Source organism: Acipenser ruthenus, chromosome 21 (genome assembly GCF_902713425.1).
Source record: "Acipenser ruthenus chromosome 21, fAciRut3.2 maternal haplotype, whole genome shotgun sequence".
Classification (NCBI taxonomy): Eukaryota; Metazoa; Chordata; class Actinopteri; order Acipenseriformes; family Acipenseridae; genus Acipenser; species Acipenser ruthenus.
This window is the reverse complement of record NC_081209.1, coordinates 503,281-523,480: the sequence shown is the minus strand read 5'-3', so window position 1 is coordinate 523,480 and position 20,200 is coordinate 503,281. Positions and strand designations below refer to the sequence as shown.

General features: G+C 42.6%; 1 protein-coding gene across 9 annotated transcripts in view; it reads right to left on the bottom strand.

Moving 5' to 3' along the window:
* LOC117428072 (autism susceptibility gene 2 protein-like) overlaps positions 1 to 20,200 on the bottom strand; it is a 213,379-nt gene that overhangs the window by 166,642 nt on the left and 26,537 nt on the right. For 7 of the 9 annotated variants that reach the window (XM_058994125.1, XM_058994128.1, XM_058994127.1 and 4 more), the window contains exon 2: positions 3,005 to 3,175. The exons of 1 other annotated variant lie outside the window; for it this stretch is intronic. In XM_058994125.1, coding sequence (XP_058850108.1) covers positions 3,005 to 3,175 — 171 coding nt within the window. The remainder of the gene's footprint in view (positions 1 to 3,004; positions 3,176 to 20,200) is intronic. One more of the 9 variants, XM_058994126.1, reaches the window with a different exon arrangement.

Below are 20,200 nucleotides of genomic sequence, written 5' to 3'. Positions count from 1 at the left end.
AGACCCTGTAAATGAAACACTTCCGGATGCTGCACAGTAACTGGTAGATCTCATCTGAGTCAGGGGTGCCCTTCTGTCAGGTGTAAACGTTTTCCCTGCTGATACAGTATAAACCTGAGCTTGGGTTTATCAGTATCTTTTGTATTTTATAACAGCTCTGTGACACAACTCTGGTCCACCCCCACAGCTAGCATGATCTAATCTGATTTCCCTCCCAGCTCAGCTCCTAAAACATTTCCAGCCCTGCTGCATCAACATAATCCCTGCAATGCTCTGCACAACGTTGCTGTATAAACAGTGGCTCCCTGGAGACCTTGGTTTTGCAGGGTGAGAGTTGAAAAAACAAAATGCCTAACGCAGATATGTTTTCTTCACGTCCATGTCACGTTGTTCTGGGCATACGCAATGGATGTCTCTTGCGAACTCTGTATAACTCAAATTTCCTAGGTCATACATTCCAGGAATTCTTGGAGTTACCGCATTTGAAAAAGGCATTCCTCCTATTGCTATGAGGGGCTCAGCTGAGACCAGGAGAACCTGTTTGAACGCAGCATTCTGGAATGGCTTTGGTAGCACACTATAGTAAGCAGGAATGAATCTTAGCAAAGGGATAGCTGTCCCGCTCCTCCACCTTCCTGTACACGTCACGGGACTCACACATCATGCAGGGTGTCACAAATCTACACTAGCCGTTGCTGTGACAAAAAGATCCAAGCTCAGTCGCTGAACGCTGCACCCAGGTTATTTCCAAAAATAGCCTGACAACAGCAAGCCTGTAGAAGTGTCTCCTTCTCAAGAGCTGTAATGAGTCCACACAAGGGCTGCTACACATCAACAGCCACAGATCTGCGCAGCTTGAGTAGTGCAATGAGGAATGGTAAAGAATGGCCCTTTTCAACTGTAATCACCTCCCCTGGCATCTGATTCAGATAGGGCTCCTGTCACGTCAGTGAGACCCAGCACACTGAAGCTGGACGGATCACATTTTAAAAGGGGGATTGGGGGGGAAGGGAGGTCTCAAAGAATAAAAGAAAAACATTGCTGTGCATCGCAGCTCATTAGGGTTCAGATTGACAGCGCTGTAGAGCTCTGACTGGAGGATCAGTGCAGCAGGAGCTCCAACAATGACACTCATCCTGCAACCTCTCCCTCACGCTGCTGCAGAAGCACTGCGTTCCTTCGCATGGTCTCACTGTGCCCTGAAAAAGCACTGCAGGGGAAAGAGAACCTGGCATAGGGAAGCCCAGCCTGTAAGTTAATGCTTACATCAACTGAATTAAGCCGTCTCCATTTCATCAGCTACCGAGTGAGAACTAAATAAGAAATCCAATTGCAGCTACCAGATACTTGAGAGCCCCATTCACTGGAACATTTATATTGAATACTTCTGCTTGTTTGTTTTTTTATAAGATGGGACCTACAGCACACGAAGCGAATAGACACCAGTAAGCAACACTGGAATGTAAGGATGTCAAAATCTGTAAATCTCGACAAAAGAAAAAGCAAGCAAAGAACCAACAGAATTCCATTGCAAAGAAAATGGGACCAGTGAGAAGGATGCTCTTGTTAATAAGGAGTTAGAATCATTATGTTTAAAGACTTCGTTAAACTGCTTTAATGGACAATGTGAAAGTGAAACACAGAAAGTCCCACGCTGATAGGCCAACTTGTTCATAAAGCAAGTTGTTTAAAAAAAAAAAAAAAAAAAAAAAAAAAAAAAGGCTCATCTTTTCTTGTTTCTCGCTCACTTCCTGTGTGGTTTCCACACACTGTCTGCTGCACAAATCGCGGAGATGTGCTACAGCAGACACAAGCCCTGAGATGCATCAGGGTCCTGTGCAGTGCTCGAGTCTCAAACAAAAAAGTGCCAGAACGCACTACATCATTTCACAAGTTTGGGGGACATATAATTTGTTCCTATTTACAAAAAAACAGCAATACATTGTCTTATCTCTTCATACAAAGTAAAACGTTTCTACTGTATAAAAAAAATGGCAAACATTCGTTTTTTTTTTTTTTAACGGTCCTTCCCTATTCTCTGTACACATGCAGTGCAGTAGCGATGCTTGATTCCATGTCGCTCGACAACGTCTCAAGTTTTTGTTTTGCAGCATTTATGTCAGTAATAAAGTTGAACGGTTGACGTGAGTCCGCGAGTGAATTCGGAACGATGAGACAGTGATATTCTCTGATTCATTTTCACATGTGTGTGGTCAGATTTGAACATATTGATCCCTGCAGACCCCCAGAATAATTCTAGAACCCTTCCATAGATTCCTCTGAATTTTGGCAAAGTTTTATTCTAACAAAAAAAAATAATAATAATAATTTTATTTTAATTTTAAACCAGTAAAAATAATACTTTCACCAAACATTGTAAAAGTAGTAACAGCAATAATAACATTTTAAAACGTGAAACAGCTCAATGCTTAAAGAAAGACTGAAAAGTAGAACTGGATGAAGGGGTGCTCCATTCTTTCCTTACCAAATATTTGGTCACATTTAATAAAGCTCTTGTGTATCTCACCTTCCATGAAATTCCTGAAAGCAGGATCCCACCTTGTAAAACAAAAAGCTGCTTATTATGTATCTAAAAACCTGTTTCTATACATCAGAACAACACACACCAAAAATATACAACAAAAACACCTGCTTATTATATTTACTAGAGCAAATACAAACATACCAAGGCTCCACAAGTCAGTATAAAACCACTGCTTACAGTAATGAAAATCAAACACATTTTCAGATACTCAATAGCCAATGCTAACTGCCTTGCTATTTCTTTTAGCGTTGTACTTAGCATGTGATTCAATCAGCTACTTATAAACGGCGCTTCGTCCAGTCTTATTTCCCATAACAGCAATGTGTCACGACACACCACTCACACTAGAGAACAGCCATCGGGAGTGCCAGCGTCCAGATTGGTAGAAAGGTCAATCTCCTTGGATCCTAACCGTCTCTCACTCGCTTGCATGAACAGAGAGACAGAGGGCAGACCTACCTGCTTGGATTTCTTGAGCGGCACTTTCTTCTTGCCCCGGTCCTGCTCTCTCTTGGTGCTCCCGTATCCGTCGAGGTGTCCGTTCTGAGCTGGCTCCGCTGTCACCCCGTTCTCCAGCCCCCTCCGCTTCTTCACAAGCAGCCGCTCCTGGGGCTTGAGAGCGAGGTCCTTCTTTTATTAATGAAAAACAAAAACACACACAAAGGAATCACCCAGTTACTTCGTTTACTCGTTTCACACGTTCAACTTTACACACTCTTTGAGGTCTTGAAAGCTGGTGGTTTTATATCATAGTTAACTTAATGATCAGTATCAAATCTATGATCATGTTCAGCTTTGTTCGGCTACTGTAAATGCTGTACAGTGGTTTTACCCATCTGGTTGATGTTTAATGCGTGTAACAAATACTCTAGTTTACCCAAGAACCGAGGAAGCATCTGTTTCATCATAGGGTTTTAAACAGGTATTTCCTTAAAGGTCAATACTGTAAGAATGGTCTAACTTTTCAAAAGACAAGCATGCAGTAAAGAACAAGAAATTGTAGCATTTCTCCCTGGGGAAGGAAAACCTCCACCATGACCTGTTTTGCTACTCAATTTAATCCCTCTCTACAAACCCTTTTAAGCACTTCTTCACAAAACTGAATGAGACCAATTAGAAGACAAATGAACCTCCAACGACAAAACAAGGGCGAGAAAACGACCAACAAGGGCTCTGGCTCCCTGGGTGGCTTCGTAGGTCACGTTACCATGACAACATTAATATGCATAACCCTGACGAACATGCAGGAGTGTCACTTACACCCCCTCCTCCCTCTGCTTGTTAGCAAGCATGCCTTACCAACACATGGCATTCGCTTCACAATCAATGAATATTATACAAGGGCCACAGACCCCAGCATGCACATCATGAGTGTACCATCCAGCTAGCATTCCCAGACTGAGGGTGAGATTACATTCACATTGGTCTACACAAATTCAATGATGTACAGTAAGATATTTCAACCACAAACTCCTCGGCAAGAGACCGCTGAGGGGGATTGATTCCAATAGTTATATTTAGCCCATTCAAGAAAGGGAATTTGGAGTCTGCAGGTACAGGCTATAGCAGCTGAAATGTTTCATCTGGTCTAACTTATGTTCATTGCCATGGTAACAGCGGGGAGCAGTTTGTTTCCATTCCAGACTACACTGTAAAACACATTTGCTATTCTGAAGGGAGGTGAAAAAAAAAAAAAAAAACAGCACCCAGTCATACGGCACATAAAGCATACATTCCTCGTAGCAGATACTACAAGCACCGTCTCTCAAACCGAAACAGCCTTTTGCAGTCATTAAAAGGGACAATTGCACACCGTCACCCTGCTGTAGGTTAAAAAAAGGATCTATTCGAAAAACAGTACCAAGCCAAAGATTTATGGACTAAAGTTGGCCAATTTTTTTTTAGCAAGCTCTCAATTGCATTTGCACTGCACCCAGGCTCCGAATTCAAACAAGCACAAGACAGTAAGGCAGCACAGCCTGTTTGCAGGCAGTCTCCTCTTTCTCTGTGTCTGCAGTGATTACTGAAGAGATTTCAGGCACTCTGTTTGTTGGTGATTTGTCTTCATTTACAGTATTTGTGGGAGTCTGAGAAAAGCCTTTATAAATCAGGGGTTGCTGCAGTGCTGGGATGGGAACCAGCCCAGTGGGCTTTCCTCTTGCACCACTCATCCTTTGTTTCAGGGGCTTCCAAGACGTCTTAAACTGTTTCTTTGTTGTCTTTGTATTCTCACGTTGCTCTAAATCTGACTTGATCTGGCTTTCAGCCCATCCTTGCAGTGACAGCGTTTTACAGCAGCCTGAATAAAACAGCCGCTCGTTTCCCTCAGTTTGAATGCACCTCAAATTCATCTCTCCCTGGTGAGGGCTCTGTCACAGAATCCAGTGAAAGCTCAAACACTTTCTCTCCCTGTCTGCAGCTTGCATTTCATCTTTCTTCAGATCTGTCAAAGTTTGTGAGATGCTCAAAAGAACTGCCTTGAGCAGCGTGTAATACCACGGGATTAATATTTTATAAAAGCTCTGCTCCCTTTCAACAGGCAGATGTCAAGTAGTCTTCTTTATATGTAAATTATCACCATGAGTAATATTTGCCCAAATCGGCAGCTTGTGCATTGTTTTGTTAATATTGGACCTTGCATTAAATCTTGTATTAACCATTTAGGGTTGCTATGATTAAATCGATTCCATTCCTCATTATATACAACAAGATAAACACTGGATAATCAATTACATAATGATATTTTTGTAACGCGCATGGTTAATAACATTATTTAAGTTTATCAATGAAACTGCAGCATACGCCCTGCCTTGCTATTTACAGTATTTCTGCCAGACTAACAGTGGGTGTGTTCTTCTTCTCCTGCTTAAGTCTTCACTAGCATCTGATTTGCTGGTCCCATACTGACTACTAGCGAATCAGTTTGGAAAACGCTTTGTCAGTAGATGCCCTCTGGTTTCCTAAATGATCTCTTCTTCTCATCCAGACTCCCTTTCTACATCGCAGTTTGACCGTCTCATATTTAAAGGATGGTTCCTCACTCACTGTCACTTCATTCCTCACACTGACACCCTCCTTGCAGTTCTAAACATCTAAACAGGCGCCTCTTCAGCAGATGACCTCGTTTTGTTCACTTTTTACCCTTGTGGTTTTACAGTGTGTGGTAGGGCTGCATTGCAGTGAAGGCTGGCTAGTCTATGTAGTCATCAGGATTTCCTTGTATTTAAAAAAAAAAGTGTATCTTCTCTCCTTCCTGTGTTGCATTTTTTAGCACGACTCTGTCGGGAATAGTTACGTTTGGAAAGCAGTTAGCTGCACAAAATCAAGTTTTAAAATGTGCTGCTGTGCCCTCATTAAAACCTGATTCTCTGGATGCTTTTGAAGGTTTCTAAGAATATATCTTCTAAAAAAAAAAAACCCACATGCCTACTGTAAAGTGATGTTTCCAAGGGCAGGATTTTCACCCCCGCTCGGGGGCTTGCTGGCTAATCTGCAAACCCCAGTGAATTAACGGTTACTTTTTGTTTTGTTATCGAGTGTGTGAGTTTTGGAAGAGATCCCAGCCCGACACCATCTGGGCAGCCAAGACTCCGGGGAAACACTAAAGGAGCACAGCGACAATGAAGCAGCACAGCACAACAATAAAGCACACTCTCCATCTCTTTAGCTGTGACAAGTACCCAGGAAATCTGAAACGGCAAGCCATGTGCCCACAGCCCCCTGGTCCAACTGATCTGGAGTTTAAAAAGAGAGACTTGGCTTCATAAACAAAAGCATGAAAGGAAAGGGACCATGAAAGAAGACAAACAGCAGCAGGCAGTTTGAGAGGTTTTAAAGACCGGCTCTCAAACAGGGGGGGAATCACAAGCTCAAGCCAAAGCTTCCATTCACTTTTAATGATGCTCAGTTCAGTTGCAAACCCTGGACACCTGGAATTGTGAAGAACTCCTGGAGATTCTACAGTAAACCTGGACACCCGGAATTGTGAAGAACTCCTGGAGATTCTACAGTAACCCTGGCATTCTGTTATCCTGGTGGAGATTCCAAATCAAGGTTTCTGTACTGTGGCTGGGAGGTCTCTCTACAATACAAAGCATCTGCTACTCAAATGTTACACTGCTCTTTGCATTCGGCTATTCAGTTGTGATTCAGGGACCAGCATTTTGTGAAATTGTAATGCAAATTCATTCCAGAATCTTTAATGCATTTATTTTTTTAATTGCATTGCAAAATACATACAAGGGCCACCCAAGAAGCAAGTTTTGAGTGCAAGACAGAACCAGTCTGCTGGCTGCTGAATCAAAGAGGCTACCCAATAGCACTGTAAAATCTTTTCCACTAGTGTGGGTTATATTACAGATTTCATGTGCCACATTTTCTAAAGGGAGACAAGAGAAAGAACAAATACAATTGTACGTGTATTAAGAGGAAATAGAAGAAACTGCATGGTTAATGCGGTCAAATGTAACACGTCACACATTTGCATTACACAAACACACAGGAACTGTGTGGATCTGTGGTTTCAGCTCTAGAGAACAGGTTTAATCAGACAGAATGCACACAAAAACAAGGGGGACTAGCAGACTTCTGTCCCAAGTTCAAAACAGCCACACACACACACTCGGATATCTTTTCAAATGAATGCAGTCCCCTCACACAGCACAGGCAGTGCAACCCTGAGGGACTCGGTCACCAAGAGGCTTACAGACCTCTTCCATCTACATCAGCCAAATCAGGAGGACCAGAGCAGAGTCAGGCTCCCCCGATCCTGATGCCCAGTTAGCTTTGTGTTTGTGGGCTCCCCAGGTGAAGAAGAATGAAACAAAGCAGGCCGTTTCTGTTAAGCCACCGTCAAGCTTCAGAATGCAACTCTCGCATCAAGGGAATGGAGAATCCTGGATCTGAAAGCTGTGCTCTAAACTGCTGCTGCACCTCGCTCCCGCTCTGCCTGTATATTTACACAGGAGCGCACCTTCCCCTGGGAAAGTGCACGCTTAAAGCTTTACACAGCCTCTGTCAGCTGTGTCTGGCTGTTTGTTTTTCCACTTCATAGCCACTGCAGGCTCCCCCTGTGTCCTGACACATCACGCGCACACAGCACCAACTCCCTCGCCTGATGAGCCTTCGAGACACAAGCTGAAACAACGGCAATAAGAACTGGTATCTCTGCTGAGCAAGTTAGCCAAGTGGTTTGGAGATTCAGAGTGTTGCTTTGTCTACCAGCACACAGCTGTTGTTGTCAGTTATAATAATGTACATGTTGTATAGTATTTTCAGTGGTATACAGACTACCCAGGAAGCACAGAGGCTCATTGTTCTCCACTATGGTGTTCAGGATTCAGACATTCAGAAGTACTTTACAATATCTGGCCCCCATCCAACTTAGTTTAACAGTCAGGGGCTGTGCATCAAACTAGACCGAGATCGACTCCTCTATGAAAGACTGAACTGTTCTCTCCAAGATATTTTATTCACTGTTGCGGTACAACTCCAGATAATGTCTGAATGTGTTTTATAGCTCTCTATCTCCTGTAATCAAACCCTAAGTTTTACCAAGCCAGTGGAAATGAAGAGCAGTGCTCTGCACTGTCTGCCTGCAATGGAATTCCACAATCAATCCCGTAACAGTGCAGTTCAAGCAACGCTGTCTCTATACACTCTGTGCCTGTCGTTCAGCAGATCTGGACGTCCCTGATAAAGTGGATACCACAGTATTCTCTCCCTCACTCTAGCTTTTCTCCCCTCCCTCTCGCTCTTCCCCTCTCTCCTACACACAGCAGTTGAAAACAACGTTATATTCTACGCTATTTGTGTCAGACTGCGTGGAGCTGCCTTGAGGAATTCTATTTTTAATATCTTAGTTACTGCCTTCAAGACAGACAGCTGCTGTTCTCTTTTCATTTTCAGAAGCCTCATTGCTCCCCCGTTCAGAACTGCAGTACAGTTCAATCTTGGTGAAGTCAATTTGGTGGAAGGCATTTTTAAATGGATTTGTAGCCCCATTAGCAGCATATTAAATATATGTATGTGTGTGTGTGTGTGTGTATGTATGTATGTATATGTGTGTGTGTGTGTGTGTGTGTGTGTGTGTGTGTGTGTATATATGTATGTATGATCCTGGAACTAATCTTATAAATGATTAATACGAGTTGCTTGGTCTTTCATATTAACGTGACGGGATAGACTAACCTCTTAGTAAATGTCTTACCCTGGGGCCAGTGTGTTAGACATACAGTATCTTTAATCTGGAGCTTGGAAGCCCTCACTGGTATCTTATATATAACTGTGTGCAGCTGAGCGCTGATTAATCCACTCTTAAACAGGCCCAGCACGTCACTTAAAGAGGCACTATCCATTATATCCTACTAAGGCTTTGGCATTTGGCCACTTCATCATTCAGAGGCCCTATTTTCCAACCCTAAGAAATATGGAGTTGAAAGTTGCCTTGTAATGGGCTCTCTGAACTAATACTTAAGGTCTGCCGACCTGCACTCATTCACATCAAAAGCTTTGCTGCTTCTGATGCTACAGTGTCAGTTTTCTTCACATGTCACTCTCAGAAACCCAGAAGGAGTCGCCTTTTACCAATAGAAACACTGTTACAAATGTGACCGCAGCTTCTTAGAAATGACACTTTCTTAGAACCCCAGATCACTATATCCAGAAGACAGACACAGGAAGTGTGTGACTACTGCCGATAGATAATTACACCTTTCAAGAAGAAGTCTGAAATGCTCTTATCTAGATAAAGGTTAAGATCAGAAAACTACTGATGAAACTCGGTTTTAGACTTTTGTGGTCTATTGAGTATAAAAGATTCAAGCAGGCTTTTTAAAGCATAGATCCTTGATTCAACACTCATTTTCATCTATCCTCGATGGAAACCCTACCGGTCCAATATGTTACTTTATTGATTTTCAGTAATGCACGCACATCTCCACCATGTATAAAGAACTCAAGTAAAAAAACAAATGGATTTCCTTTCTCTTCCAAGATCACCAACAAATTGGTCAGTAAATGTACTGCCACCATGACCTGGGTGTAGTAGTTCCCAGCTGAAACATCTCCGTATGGTGAGCCTAAAGCTGAGGTAACACAAAGACATGTTTTCAGGACCTATGGTTCCAGGAGACGGGGACACACAGTTTGAGGCATCTTTGCTGCATCAAACCCCAAACCTCCCCTTGTGGGTCATGCAGTGGCACTGTGCTTGGGGGAAGGTCACTCAGAGTCAGAAGAGACTCAGCAATCCACAGGAGCGAGTCCCACTCCCAAGAACAGCGCTGCTGAAAACTCAGCCTTCATGCAGTAGCCTGCTTCACCCAGAGGAAGTGAATGGACTGCACTTGAATGTGGATATATTCGGAACAGCACACTAGGATGATATAAACAAGCACACAGTCTCCGGGGGATGGCACATGACAACGCGGCCTTCCGGCATTACAGCGTTCTCTTTACTTCCACTTGTAAATATCAATTAGCAAGGCAGAGTCTCTTCATATTCATAAAACCGAGAGCACTGACTGCATTGTAGACACTGTAACTCTTCCAAAAGGAAATATTATGTTAGAACAGAATTGCAGGGTTTATTATTCCCAAGATGCACATTAGCCATTTAAATGTAGATTTTCACAGGAAGCTAAACAGCAGGAAGCTGAAGAGATAAAGAGAATGGGAAACGCAGATTATTTACACAGCTTGTGTAAAAATGGAGAAGCATTTTGTAATTGGTCTGTAATTGTAGATTACATTGAATAACTTGTGTAATAACAGTGCAATTATATTCAAGTTAAGCAAAGGATTACATCATTAGGCCATTATCAAGTAACTAACGGCACCAAGCAAGCACCCTGTTCTATAGGAATCGTGATAATGTGCTACAAGGTGTATTATAACACTAAAACCACATCACACGCAATAGATATACAGTTTAAAAAATATCCTGTCAAGTCCCTTAACATATAACAATTATAAACAAAAAATCATATGGTATTCATTTTCAGAACAAAAAGAAAGAAAAAATGGAGGCCAATATTGTTGTGGTAAAATTTCAGCTTAATGATCGTGGGGTGCCTGGAAAACACATTCCAACAGCCCCGACTTTCTGGCAAACATACGTCTCCCAGGCAGCGATGTCAGGAAACCTTTTCCTTGGAATCGCTGCTGGATTACGGATTTTAAGAATGTTCCCTCAGCCTGGTTTGCTGAAGATTTCCAATCTTTTGGTTCTAGGACATACTGCTGCCATGTGCCCATACTGAATGCCTCACCAGGAGACATTAACTCCTGTTATGTTTCGGGTCTATTTGACTCCCCATTGCTTCTTATGTGGATGAAACATTGAAGTTAAAAGATGGAAATAGAACACAGGCAGCATCTCCACGTTGAATCAAGGTAGGCTGTCAAATTCCAATGTCATCACAATGGTCTCCTGGGCCTGCTAGATATGCGGTTACTCTCATTCATGATCCAGCATCAGCGTTGGATCTGTTCATACCACCGGCAATCGGAAATGTAATGCTGGGCATGACCAGCTTGGATGGCAGGCGTGTACCCGGTACAAAGTGAACGAGCGTAATCAGGATGACCTGCACGCATGCATTGGGTTACTTCCATTAGCTGGGGTGTGCAGATCCCAAGGAGAAGAGTTATCCAAAGAATTACAAAGAAAAAAAAATGTTATCAATTCAAATTTGTTTGAAATTGCACCGGGTCAATATGATCCGAAACATAACAGACGCAGCTAAATTGTGAGCATCATAGGAAAGCTAAGAAATCATATCCAGAACTTTCTGTAGCGCACAAGCCGATTCTGTGGAGTCTACTGCTGTTGAAAATCCGCTTGCTGCATTGGTCCGGCAGGCACAAAACATATTCTTTGTTTAAAAGAAAAACAGGAAAGTCCTTAACAAAGGATTCTCATGAAGTACTAAATAGAGAAGCAAGCTGTAAATATGACAGAGCTGCTTGCAAAGTCAGGCACTGATGTCTAGTTCTTGCTTTAAAAAGCCATTCCTTCTGGTACATTTTTCTGTTTGTTTTTGCTGCAGTGGGTTCTAAGAGTGAAAGGAGTAAAGATGTAGGTTACCACTCCCAATCGTACCATGGCACAATTGATGAACTGACAGCAACATGCTCTCACAGAATCAGAAGGTGTAGACAGGCTACAATTCACCCTAAGCAATGGCAGTGATAAGCATGATTCGCACGGCACCAAAAACCAGGTGTCCTGAAGAAGAGGACGTCTAGTAACCTTCCAGACGTGGATTAATTTCCATCAAGAAAAGTCTGTCAATTCAAAATGAAATGCCATGTTGCGGCCAGAGACGGTGCTTTTGTGCACGATTTGTAAACACTGACCCGGGTGTAAAGGCTAGAATAACCTTGAGTGATCTGAATTTCCATACATACCTTCAAATGCACCGTTCAAAGCATCCATTTTTTAAGTTACCCATTATGTTTTGTATTTTTGCCCGATCCCCAATTTGTGATTTACTGAAGTGTAGAATTCCAGGACAGATTTATCAATTTTAATATTATATTATGATTTAATGTAAAGACTGGTGCTGCTTTGAGACGAATACCCTGGAAATGCTGTATCAATTGTAACATAACACTGACATGATCGATTCACACAGGAGTAAAAAGACACAGGACGTCCGAGTTTGAAATTGTACAGATGGTCCCGATGTCCTGTAGAAAAATCAGGACTAACTTTCACCGATGTTGGTAAAAATTCATAAACCACCTGTTTATTTTCAGTCCCGTGCGAATCGGGCTATAGTCTCGCTGAAGATCTTCACTTCCCAATGGTGTGACCAACAGAGGCAAACAGAGACAAAACATAATTCTAAGTACAGGGGATTGGATTCACAATAACAACAGCACAGAAAGAATAAAGAATACAGCAAGTGGGCTCAGTAACAAGATGGACTGTCACCATTATAAAACTAGAACACTACAATCTGAAGCTAGAAATCCAGCTTCCTCCAATCAAATCCAAGCTAGTTGTTTTTTCACTCTGGTTCTGTAGGTCATATTGCCTTATTTTAACAATTCAGAGAGATACTGAATCTAAGTAATTACTTCAAGACTACAGTTCTAACAGGGAAAACTCTAATTCTGTAAGGAGAGAAAAAATAGATAACGCGAGGTCAACACTTGTAAAGAAACACACAAGCTACTCAACAGCCAGTATCCCAAGCACCCTTAGACAGCTGTCAACACCCTGTGCCAGTCACAGAATGCAATCACGCTGTGCTTGCTGCAAATATCCCATTACAAAAACTACAGCTAGACGGAGAAGGCAGGGACTCAGCCTCCCAGCAAGGCTCTCACTCCTTCCATTTCAAGCGCTCCTGCTTGCAGGCTAGAATGCCAAGATAATTGTGTTGAATGGGCTCTTCAGCCTGCCGCAGCAACAGAGCTCTTTTGAGCTCAGAGCAGCCAGTATTAATTGGCTAGCGAGCGCAGCCATCGAGACGGACATTTTTAAGCCACCTGCTGGAGACCCAGGGCTGTGGAGTGTCTTGATTGAAAAAGAGACAAAAAACAGACCTTCTGCTAACAAAGGCTTTCGATCACAGTTGCTAAGCAAAGGACGCAAGCTGAAAGACGGCTGTGTGCTCATGCTGTGGCTTTACACAGTCTATTCACAGTTTACAACTGTTTTTCTTTCTTTCATTTAGTGGCTTTAATGCGAATGTGTAGCAGACAGAGTGGCTGTGCTCATCAAGTCTGCTCTAAGAGATCATCCCCTAGAGAGCTACAGTACTACACTTAAGTACACATGGTAATCCAGACTCTGTCTGGAGCAGAGGTTAGCACTGGTGCCAAATGGATGTTACTGAGGTAAAATGCCCACTATGGACAGTCTGAGTGCTTGTCCAGGTCATTCTGACAATCCCTCTCTCTCTCCTGCAATCTGTGTCTTTCTCAGTCCTCCCCATATTTTGAGTCACAGCAGCACTGTGAGCAGCTCATATGCAGTACAGAAGGTCCTCTGCCAATGACGCATCATGTGTCAGACCACTCCAACTCACGGGGGAGGTGTGGGAGGAAAGAAAAAAAAAAACCATCACAGCAAATGATAGTGGTTGGAATGTGCACATATTGCAGGCAAACTGGGCATGAAGACAAATCCATCTCCCGCTGCTGCGGAGCATCTGTTCCCATGGATGGTCAGCAGAGACAAGGTGGTTCAGCAAATACTTCCAAAGACGGGCAGGAGTCATTCATCTCAGGGCCTCACAAGACTGCTCCAGTGTGCGTTCTATCAAGCTGGCAACGTGATGTTCAAAACAAACGGACCTCACACCAGATCATTAAGACACCCTCTCGCCTCCCCTCTCTCAAAGTCGGTGTCCCAGACTGCACACTCCACCACTGGACCTCACACCAGATCATTAAGACACCCTCTTGCCTACCCTCTCTCAACGTCAGTGTCCCAGACTGCACACTCCACCACTGGACCTCACACCACATCATTAAGACAATCTCTTGGCTCCCCTCTCTCAAAGTCAGTGTCCCAGACTGCACACTCCACCACCGGACCTCACACCAGATCATTAAGACACCCTCTCGCCTCCCCTCTCTCAAAGTCTGAGGAGGCAGCTACTTGCCAACAACAGTTGTCCCACAGAGCAGATGTGTGGTAACCTCCTCACAATAGCCAACCCTCGCTCTCCTGGAAGCCATCCAGTGCCCTCAGTACCAGCCAAAGAAGCATTACTTTATGGCAGCCACTGAAAAGGAGCTATTAAGGGTGCAACTGGCTGATGGGATAAGCCTTTAGACACAGTAATCCTGCCAACACCCCCCCCCCCCCCCCCATCCCCACACAACTTTTCAACTGGAAAGTGAGAAACCCTTAAGGGATGTTATGAAGTAGAAGAACAAAGCCGAGGTCTCTTGCTCTTAAAGAGCGGGTTGGAATTTGGTTTCAAATCCCAGGCCTTTCCGCCATCCGTTTGGGCAGGCCTTCCTTTCAATGACAAATAGCTCCTGCCCTCTGGTTATGTACTTGGTATAATGTATGGAATGAAATGGTACAGATTCCAGCTGGATTACCGTATTTCTGTACCGCGGCCCTGAAGGAGATTATCTGTATACCCATATACACAGGATACATCTTTATAATGATGTCATCGGGAGAACACTGCAGTGTGTAGTAGAACAGAACAGCAATTTGATTCTGCCGTTTATAAGACCTTACTTTGGAAAAGGGAATCCTTTTGTAGCTATTTAAGGGTGCTCTCCTTCTACCAAGAGTAAAGCAGTCATTAGGCAAATTGCTAGTTTAATCATTGTTTCCTGTGAAAGTATAAACATTTAATAACATCTTTGATGGCACTTGGAAGTACTCAAAACTATTCCCTCATATCTCAAGATAGGGTTCTCCTGAGCCTTGTTAATGGAGATTAAACACCCTTTAAGAGGATCCATTCCCAGTTTTAAAGCATGCTTAAACATTAAAGGGGTTTTATTATGCCTGGGCTGGAAGAAGAATCAATTTTCCAAATCGGAGGCTAACAGGCGCCTTTGGGAAAGATGTCACATTTTATATTGGCCTCCCCTTCCGCGTAACAGTATGCAGAGTAAAACATGTAAAGAAGAAAGACCACATGTTCACCAGTGCTTTGCTATCCAGCAAACAGCTGCGCACTGCGCTTCTGAGTCTGAGACCCAACTGCCTTGCTCTACATTGTGCACCATCCCCTCATTCAAACGGGGAGGAGGTACAAAAATAAAAGTTTACTGCACTGTGTTTACTTTTCTTTCTACACAGCTGAAGAAGGCTTTTCGTCCAAAACGTTCTGTATACATATAAAAATGTAAAATGTTTAAAAGGATTCCTAGAGACAAAACAACTCAAAAGCAAACCGAATGAAATGTCAGGTTCAATTCCCCATTCTGCACTTCAAAGAACAGAAAGCCAGCTGTCCTTTGAAGGTCCCTCCTCTTCCAATACTGACATTACTTTGACATTTGCTGTGAACTGAAGTTGCGTGACCTTCAGATGCGTATTGAGATCACTCTGATTCCTTTCCTTTATACTCCCCTCGACTCTGATAGACTCCCAGCCATCATGGCATTCAGTTTGGATAGAATCTCTAAACTTGTTGATGCAAATATTTAATTTCTTATTAGATTAATCTAGTCCAATACACTGTAAGCGTGTGTGCTGGTTTAAAATCTTACAGTAACTCATGCTGACTCTTAGTCTTAGCCAAATTCAATTCCAAAACGGAAAAACAGACTGGTCATGTTGAAAGAATGTGTTGAAGCAAATATTTAGTGCATGTTAATTCAAGGGATCCTGGGCACACACTTATTTCTTGCTTAATCTGGGCCAGTTGGTTTTCCCCATTTGGTGCTCATGCAACAGCCTAGTAAATGCTTTGTGAATCTAGCCCTCTATTCTATATCTACCAATACCTTAACCTACCTTGGACACTTATGATTAATCTAATTCAAAAATCCCAAAACACCTGAGGGGACTGTATGAGGAGAAATCCAGAGCGTCAGAAATTCCAGGGTGCTCTCAGCTCCCGCGGGGAAGGCGGAGTCTGATACTCCCCACTGATCTGCCTGGCCTCCTCTTCCAACACTTCAACTCATTAACAAAGCTCATGAAAGAGTGCTGAGAAACGCCGAGGGTCAGCGCTACGCAGAGTGTACCGCTGGAAGCACTTTTTAATCGTGCTGGGGGGATTGTTCAAATTAACCTGCATCATTTGTCACCTAATACCTTAATTGGCTGGCACAGTTGACTGTGCAAAAAACACGCTTCAGAAATCCATGTAAGCGTTCAAAGTTCAAGGGTGTGCGTCATCCCTGTGAGTCTTTGTTTGTTGTATGTGTGAAGTTAGAAGGAACGAGACAGAAAGCTGAGTCATCGGTTTTCTCTTCATGCAAATTTAACCATAACAGCCTTCCAGTGGGATCCTGTTTGAGAACCTCCTGAAGTCAGCATAGTTCTGTATCACTGAGTTAATGCAGTCACAATACAGTATCATTGAGTTAATGCAGACACCATACAGTATCATTGAGTTAATGGAGTTACAATAGAAAGACACCAGCGTTCATAAAACCCTGGCTTTTCCCCTTTCTGTGGTCTTCTTTCAAACCCCATACATCTCTGCCACACGCATGCTTTGCTATTGACTGGCATTACACTAATAAAATCAACGGGCAAAATAGTGTCCTTCCATTAGCTTTGTAGTAGAACATCTCCACACCTAACCACTTTCAACAAAGAAATGCAAAAAACTAAATAAAATATTATTGTACTGGATATACTACCTGTATTCACAAGCAACCACAACCCACCTGTATGGCTCCAGACATCAGAATTCTGTTGAATCTGTTACTTGGTACAGTACCCAGACTTTACTTATTCCTTTAAACAGAGCAGACTGCAATTACTGAACACAATCATTTCACAAGCTAATCTGTGAATGAGTCACAGTGACAGCAAAAGCTTCACAGACACAGGATAGAAACCCTTGTCTGATTTTCCCATGTGTTTTTGTTTCTTTCTTCAATACAATGTGTTATTAGCTGCAGTGCCTGAATCCCAGCATTGTTATGTACACGTGTTTACACCCGTGTTTGTGCACATGCACAGGACGCTTCCAGGTTCCTGTGCAGTGTTTCTGAGTGTACAGATCCTCTGTATGAACCTCATATATTTAGCTTGTGTCTGCTTGGGTGTGTGGAGGCCTCTGTGTGCCAGATGGGTGACTTGACATAAATTACAGGTGTATAAAAGGCATCCCATGCCTGACTGCTCGGATTGGAAGTTTAGAAAGCACCATAAAAGGTCACTTGTGAGATTCAGGTTCACTTGTACGGACAGTTTAAAAGCTCTGTCTTTGGGCCCTGTTATGTGGCTATAAAGCATGTGGTTCATGCAAGACATTAGCTATCAGTAGGAGGTTGCTGAAGCAGGTCAGCTGAGACAAAAAACATCATTGTTTAAAATAGCTTAGCTAGAAATACAGCTAAGTGCCTATAATCTGTTCAATTAAATTAATGGAAGAAATCATGCATGAAATCGTCAATAAAGCAAATCACCAATGCTGCCCATTTCCATCCCACTGCTCCGTGTTAACCCTTACAGTGTCACTACTGCTTTCACATTTCCACAAACTCTTGTACGCTGGCCTGCACACAGGACCCTTACTGTGTTAAAATCCTTCGTGGTCCCATTACAGAATCCGTCCCTACCAATTTGAAACAAAAAAAGAAAATTTAAAAATCACTTAGAAGGATCCACAAGAACGTCCACACGACCTTTTCTGTTGAAGTTTTGAATTTAGGTTGTAAAATAAAATGCAAATACTGGATCAAATCATTATCACATTGTGAATGCATGAGCAGGGCATCTCACTGCATTTGGTGGTGCTTCTACAATAGAAGCTATATGACATAGTGTAGCACCCATGCGATGCACTGAAGTTGTCTTTGTGCAGCCGTGGAAAGGGTATTCAGCTCAGCAGGGAGAAAGTGCAGTGAGCAGTGACAAGTGCAACCTTTCAACGCGTAAACACTGACCTTTTTCACTGTGCTCCCTCTGCGTAGAGTACCATTGAATTCCTCAGATGACAGAATGATAAGATTAAAAGGGCTGGCGAGTGGCTGTCTGACAAATTATACCAGTGAATAATCACCTAGAGTCGATCTGCAGTGACCTACGAACTCTACTTCTGCTGCATTGTGCCCACTTCATCCTAACGTATCACTTAGTCATGAGCTCGGTTGACTAAGCATGTTTGTTTAAAAACGACACTACAGACCTGCTGGGCCAGATTGCATGGGCAAAGGACGTCGATTTCATGTGCTGCAGATTTCATTAGCACTGCTGTTTTAAAACTAGCACTCCAGGGCTGTTAATGTAGTGCTAACCAATGTTTTAAATCCCATTTTCTTACCCTTTATCAGCACTAGAAACATTATCCCTGCCCTGCCTTTCCTTGTGTTCAGACTCCTTTATTTCTTTGCTTGTTTTGTATATTTTTTCATATGCGACACCGCTGTAGATATAAAGATGTTCCTGCTTCATGGTACTCAGTCACTACCAGCGCTGTAGCTCAAACTCACTCCAATGGTCTTGATGCAATCAAATCATGTGACCTACAGCACAGGTAAGAGGATACAGCTGTTAATCTGAACGAACATAAAAAGCAAGTGCAGGACCAAAAAGATCCGCCGCACAATCACAAGAGGACTGGTAATAATGTTACTCATAGAGTGGATTTGGCACTCCTTCAAATGTTTTAGTATTATTTATTTATAAAGTTTAATACAGCAATAAATTAAAGTTTAATTTTGAAAGATTTCTAAATGTTGAACCATTACACCTAAAAAATACTTACTGCTCATATAACATTGTGCACTTCCAAATAGAAATAGTGTGTTTGATAAAGTCGTGCCATTTGATTATGAGCTGGCACATGATGCCCTTGTCTTGAAAGCACAGACAGCAGTTTAATTTGATTAATCTGAGACTTCACTTCCAGTTTGGAGATGGGAGTTTGGCCGATCATCCCCCAGTCGTGTCACAAGACTGAATGACTGGCAGAGCAGAAACAAAGGCTGACGAGGAAGAAACTGCTGTTCTGCATCTCCAACTTAAATAAGCTTAACAAAGAGGCTTCTTCTCCCATTTGCTGGGATACACAGATAAAGATTTCATTTCACCTTGATGCCAGAGGCGCTGCTTCAGACCTAGCCCTCTCTCAAGGAGAGGAGGACAGTTACACTGAAATGGAAATGGGTGGTGGCTTTGTGAACTGGTATCTACAGGCTTTCAGAGGTAAAAGGGAAGAGAACTGAAAGATGAGCCAGTGGCACAGGCCCCCCACATCATTAAATGTTTCTGCTGTCCCAGGATTGTTTCTGAATAGTTGCACATCACCCTCACATATCTTATATAGGTCTAGTAGTGGATTTATAGGGAATTATCTAACTTGACTTACATTCTCTTTCTTATTTGTTGGCCACTTAGGGTATGACACACACACAGATTTGAATGGTTTACAATAGAAGCTTTTGTTTTCCTACTTTCTGAATAGATTTTTACACTCTAGTTACAAACTCCCTGCCCATCTGCAGAGTCTGGCTCCAGTGCTCCATCAGATAACATCATTCGTTCGTATTCCTCAGAAGCCGCTGAGAAAATGCAAAGCCCAGGTCTCCCACTTGTTCCAAGGCCTCAGGAAACTCAAATTAATTGGCAGAGACTTTTGATAAAATACATCTGCCAAAAACTTTAATTGTTTCTCCTTTTATTTATTTTTGTGCTTACTGTATTCAGCAGGGAAAACCAATTATAAATAAAAAAGACTACGACAGCCGCCATAGAAAAGCATTTATAATCCAAAGCTTAAGTTAGACTTAACACTACAAACACTGACAGAGGAATCTCAGGGAAGAAACCATGTGCTTATATACACACTCCAGGGGATTTCATAACATATTTGAAAAAGCCTTCAATGCGGTGCAGCTACATTTCCAAAAAGGAAGTACACAGCACTTGTAAAAGCTCAGGCACTTCTACATTTTCAGGTTCGATTAACATGAAACAGGCTCTGTACTGTTTCACCAAGTCTATTTAGTGTGTACTGTACTAACAGGAAATAAAGAAGAAGA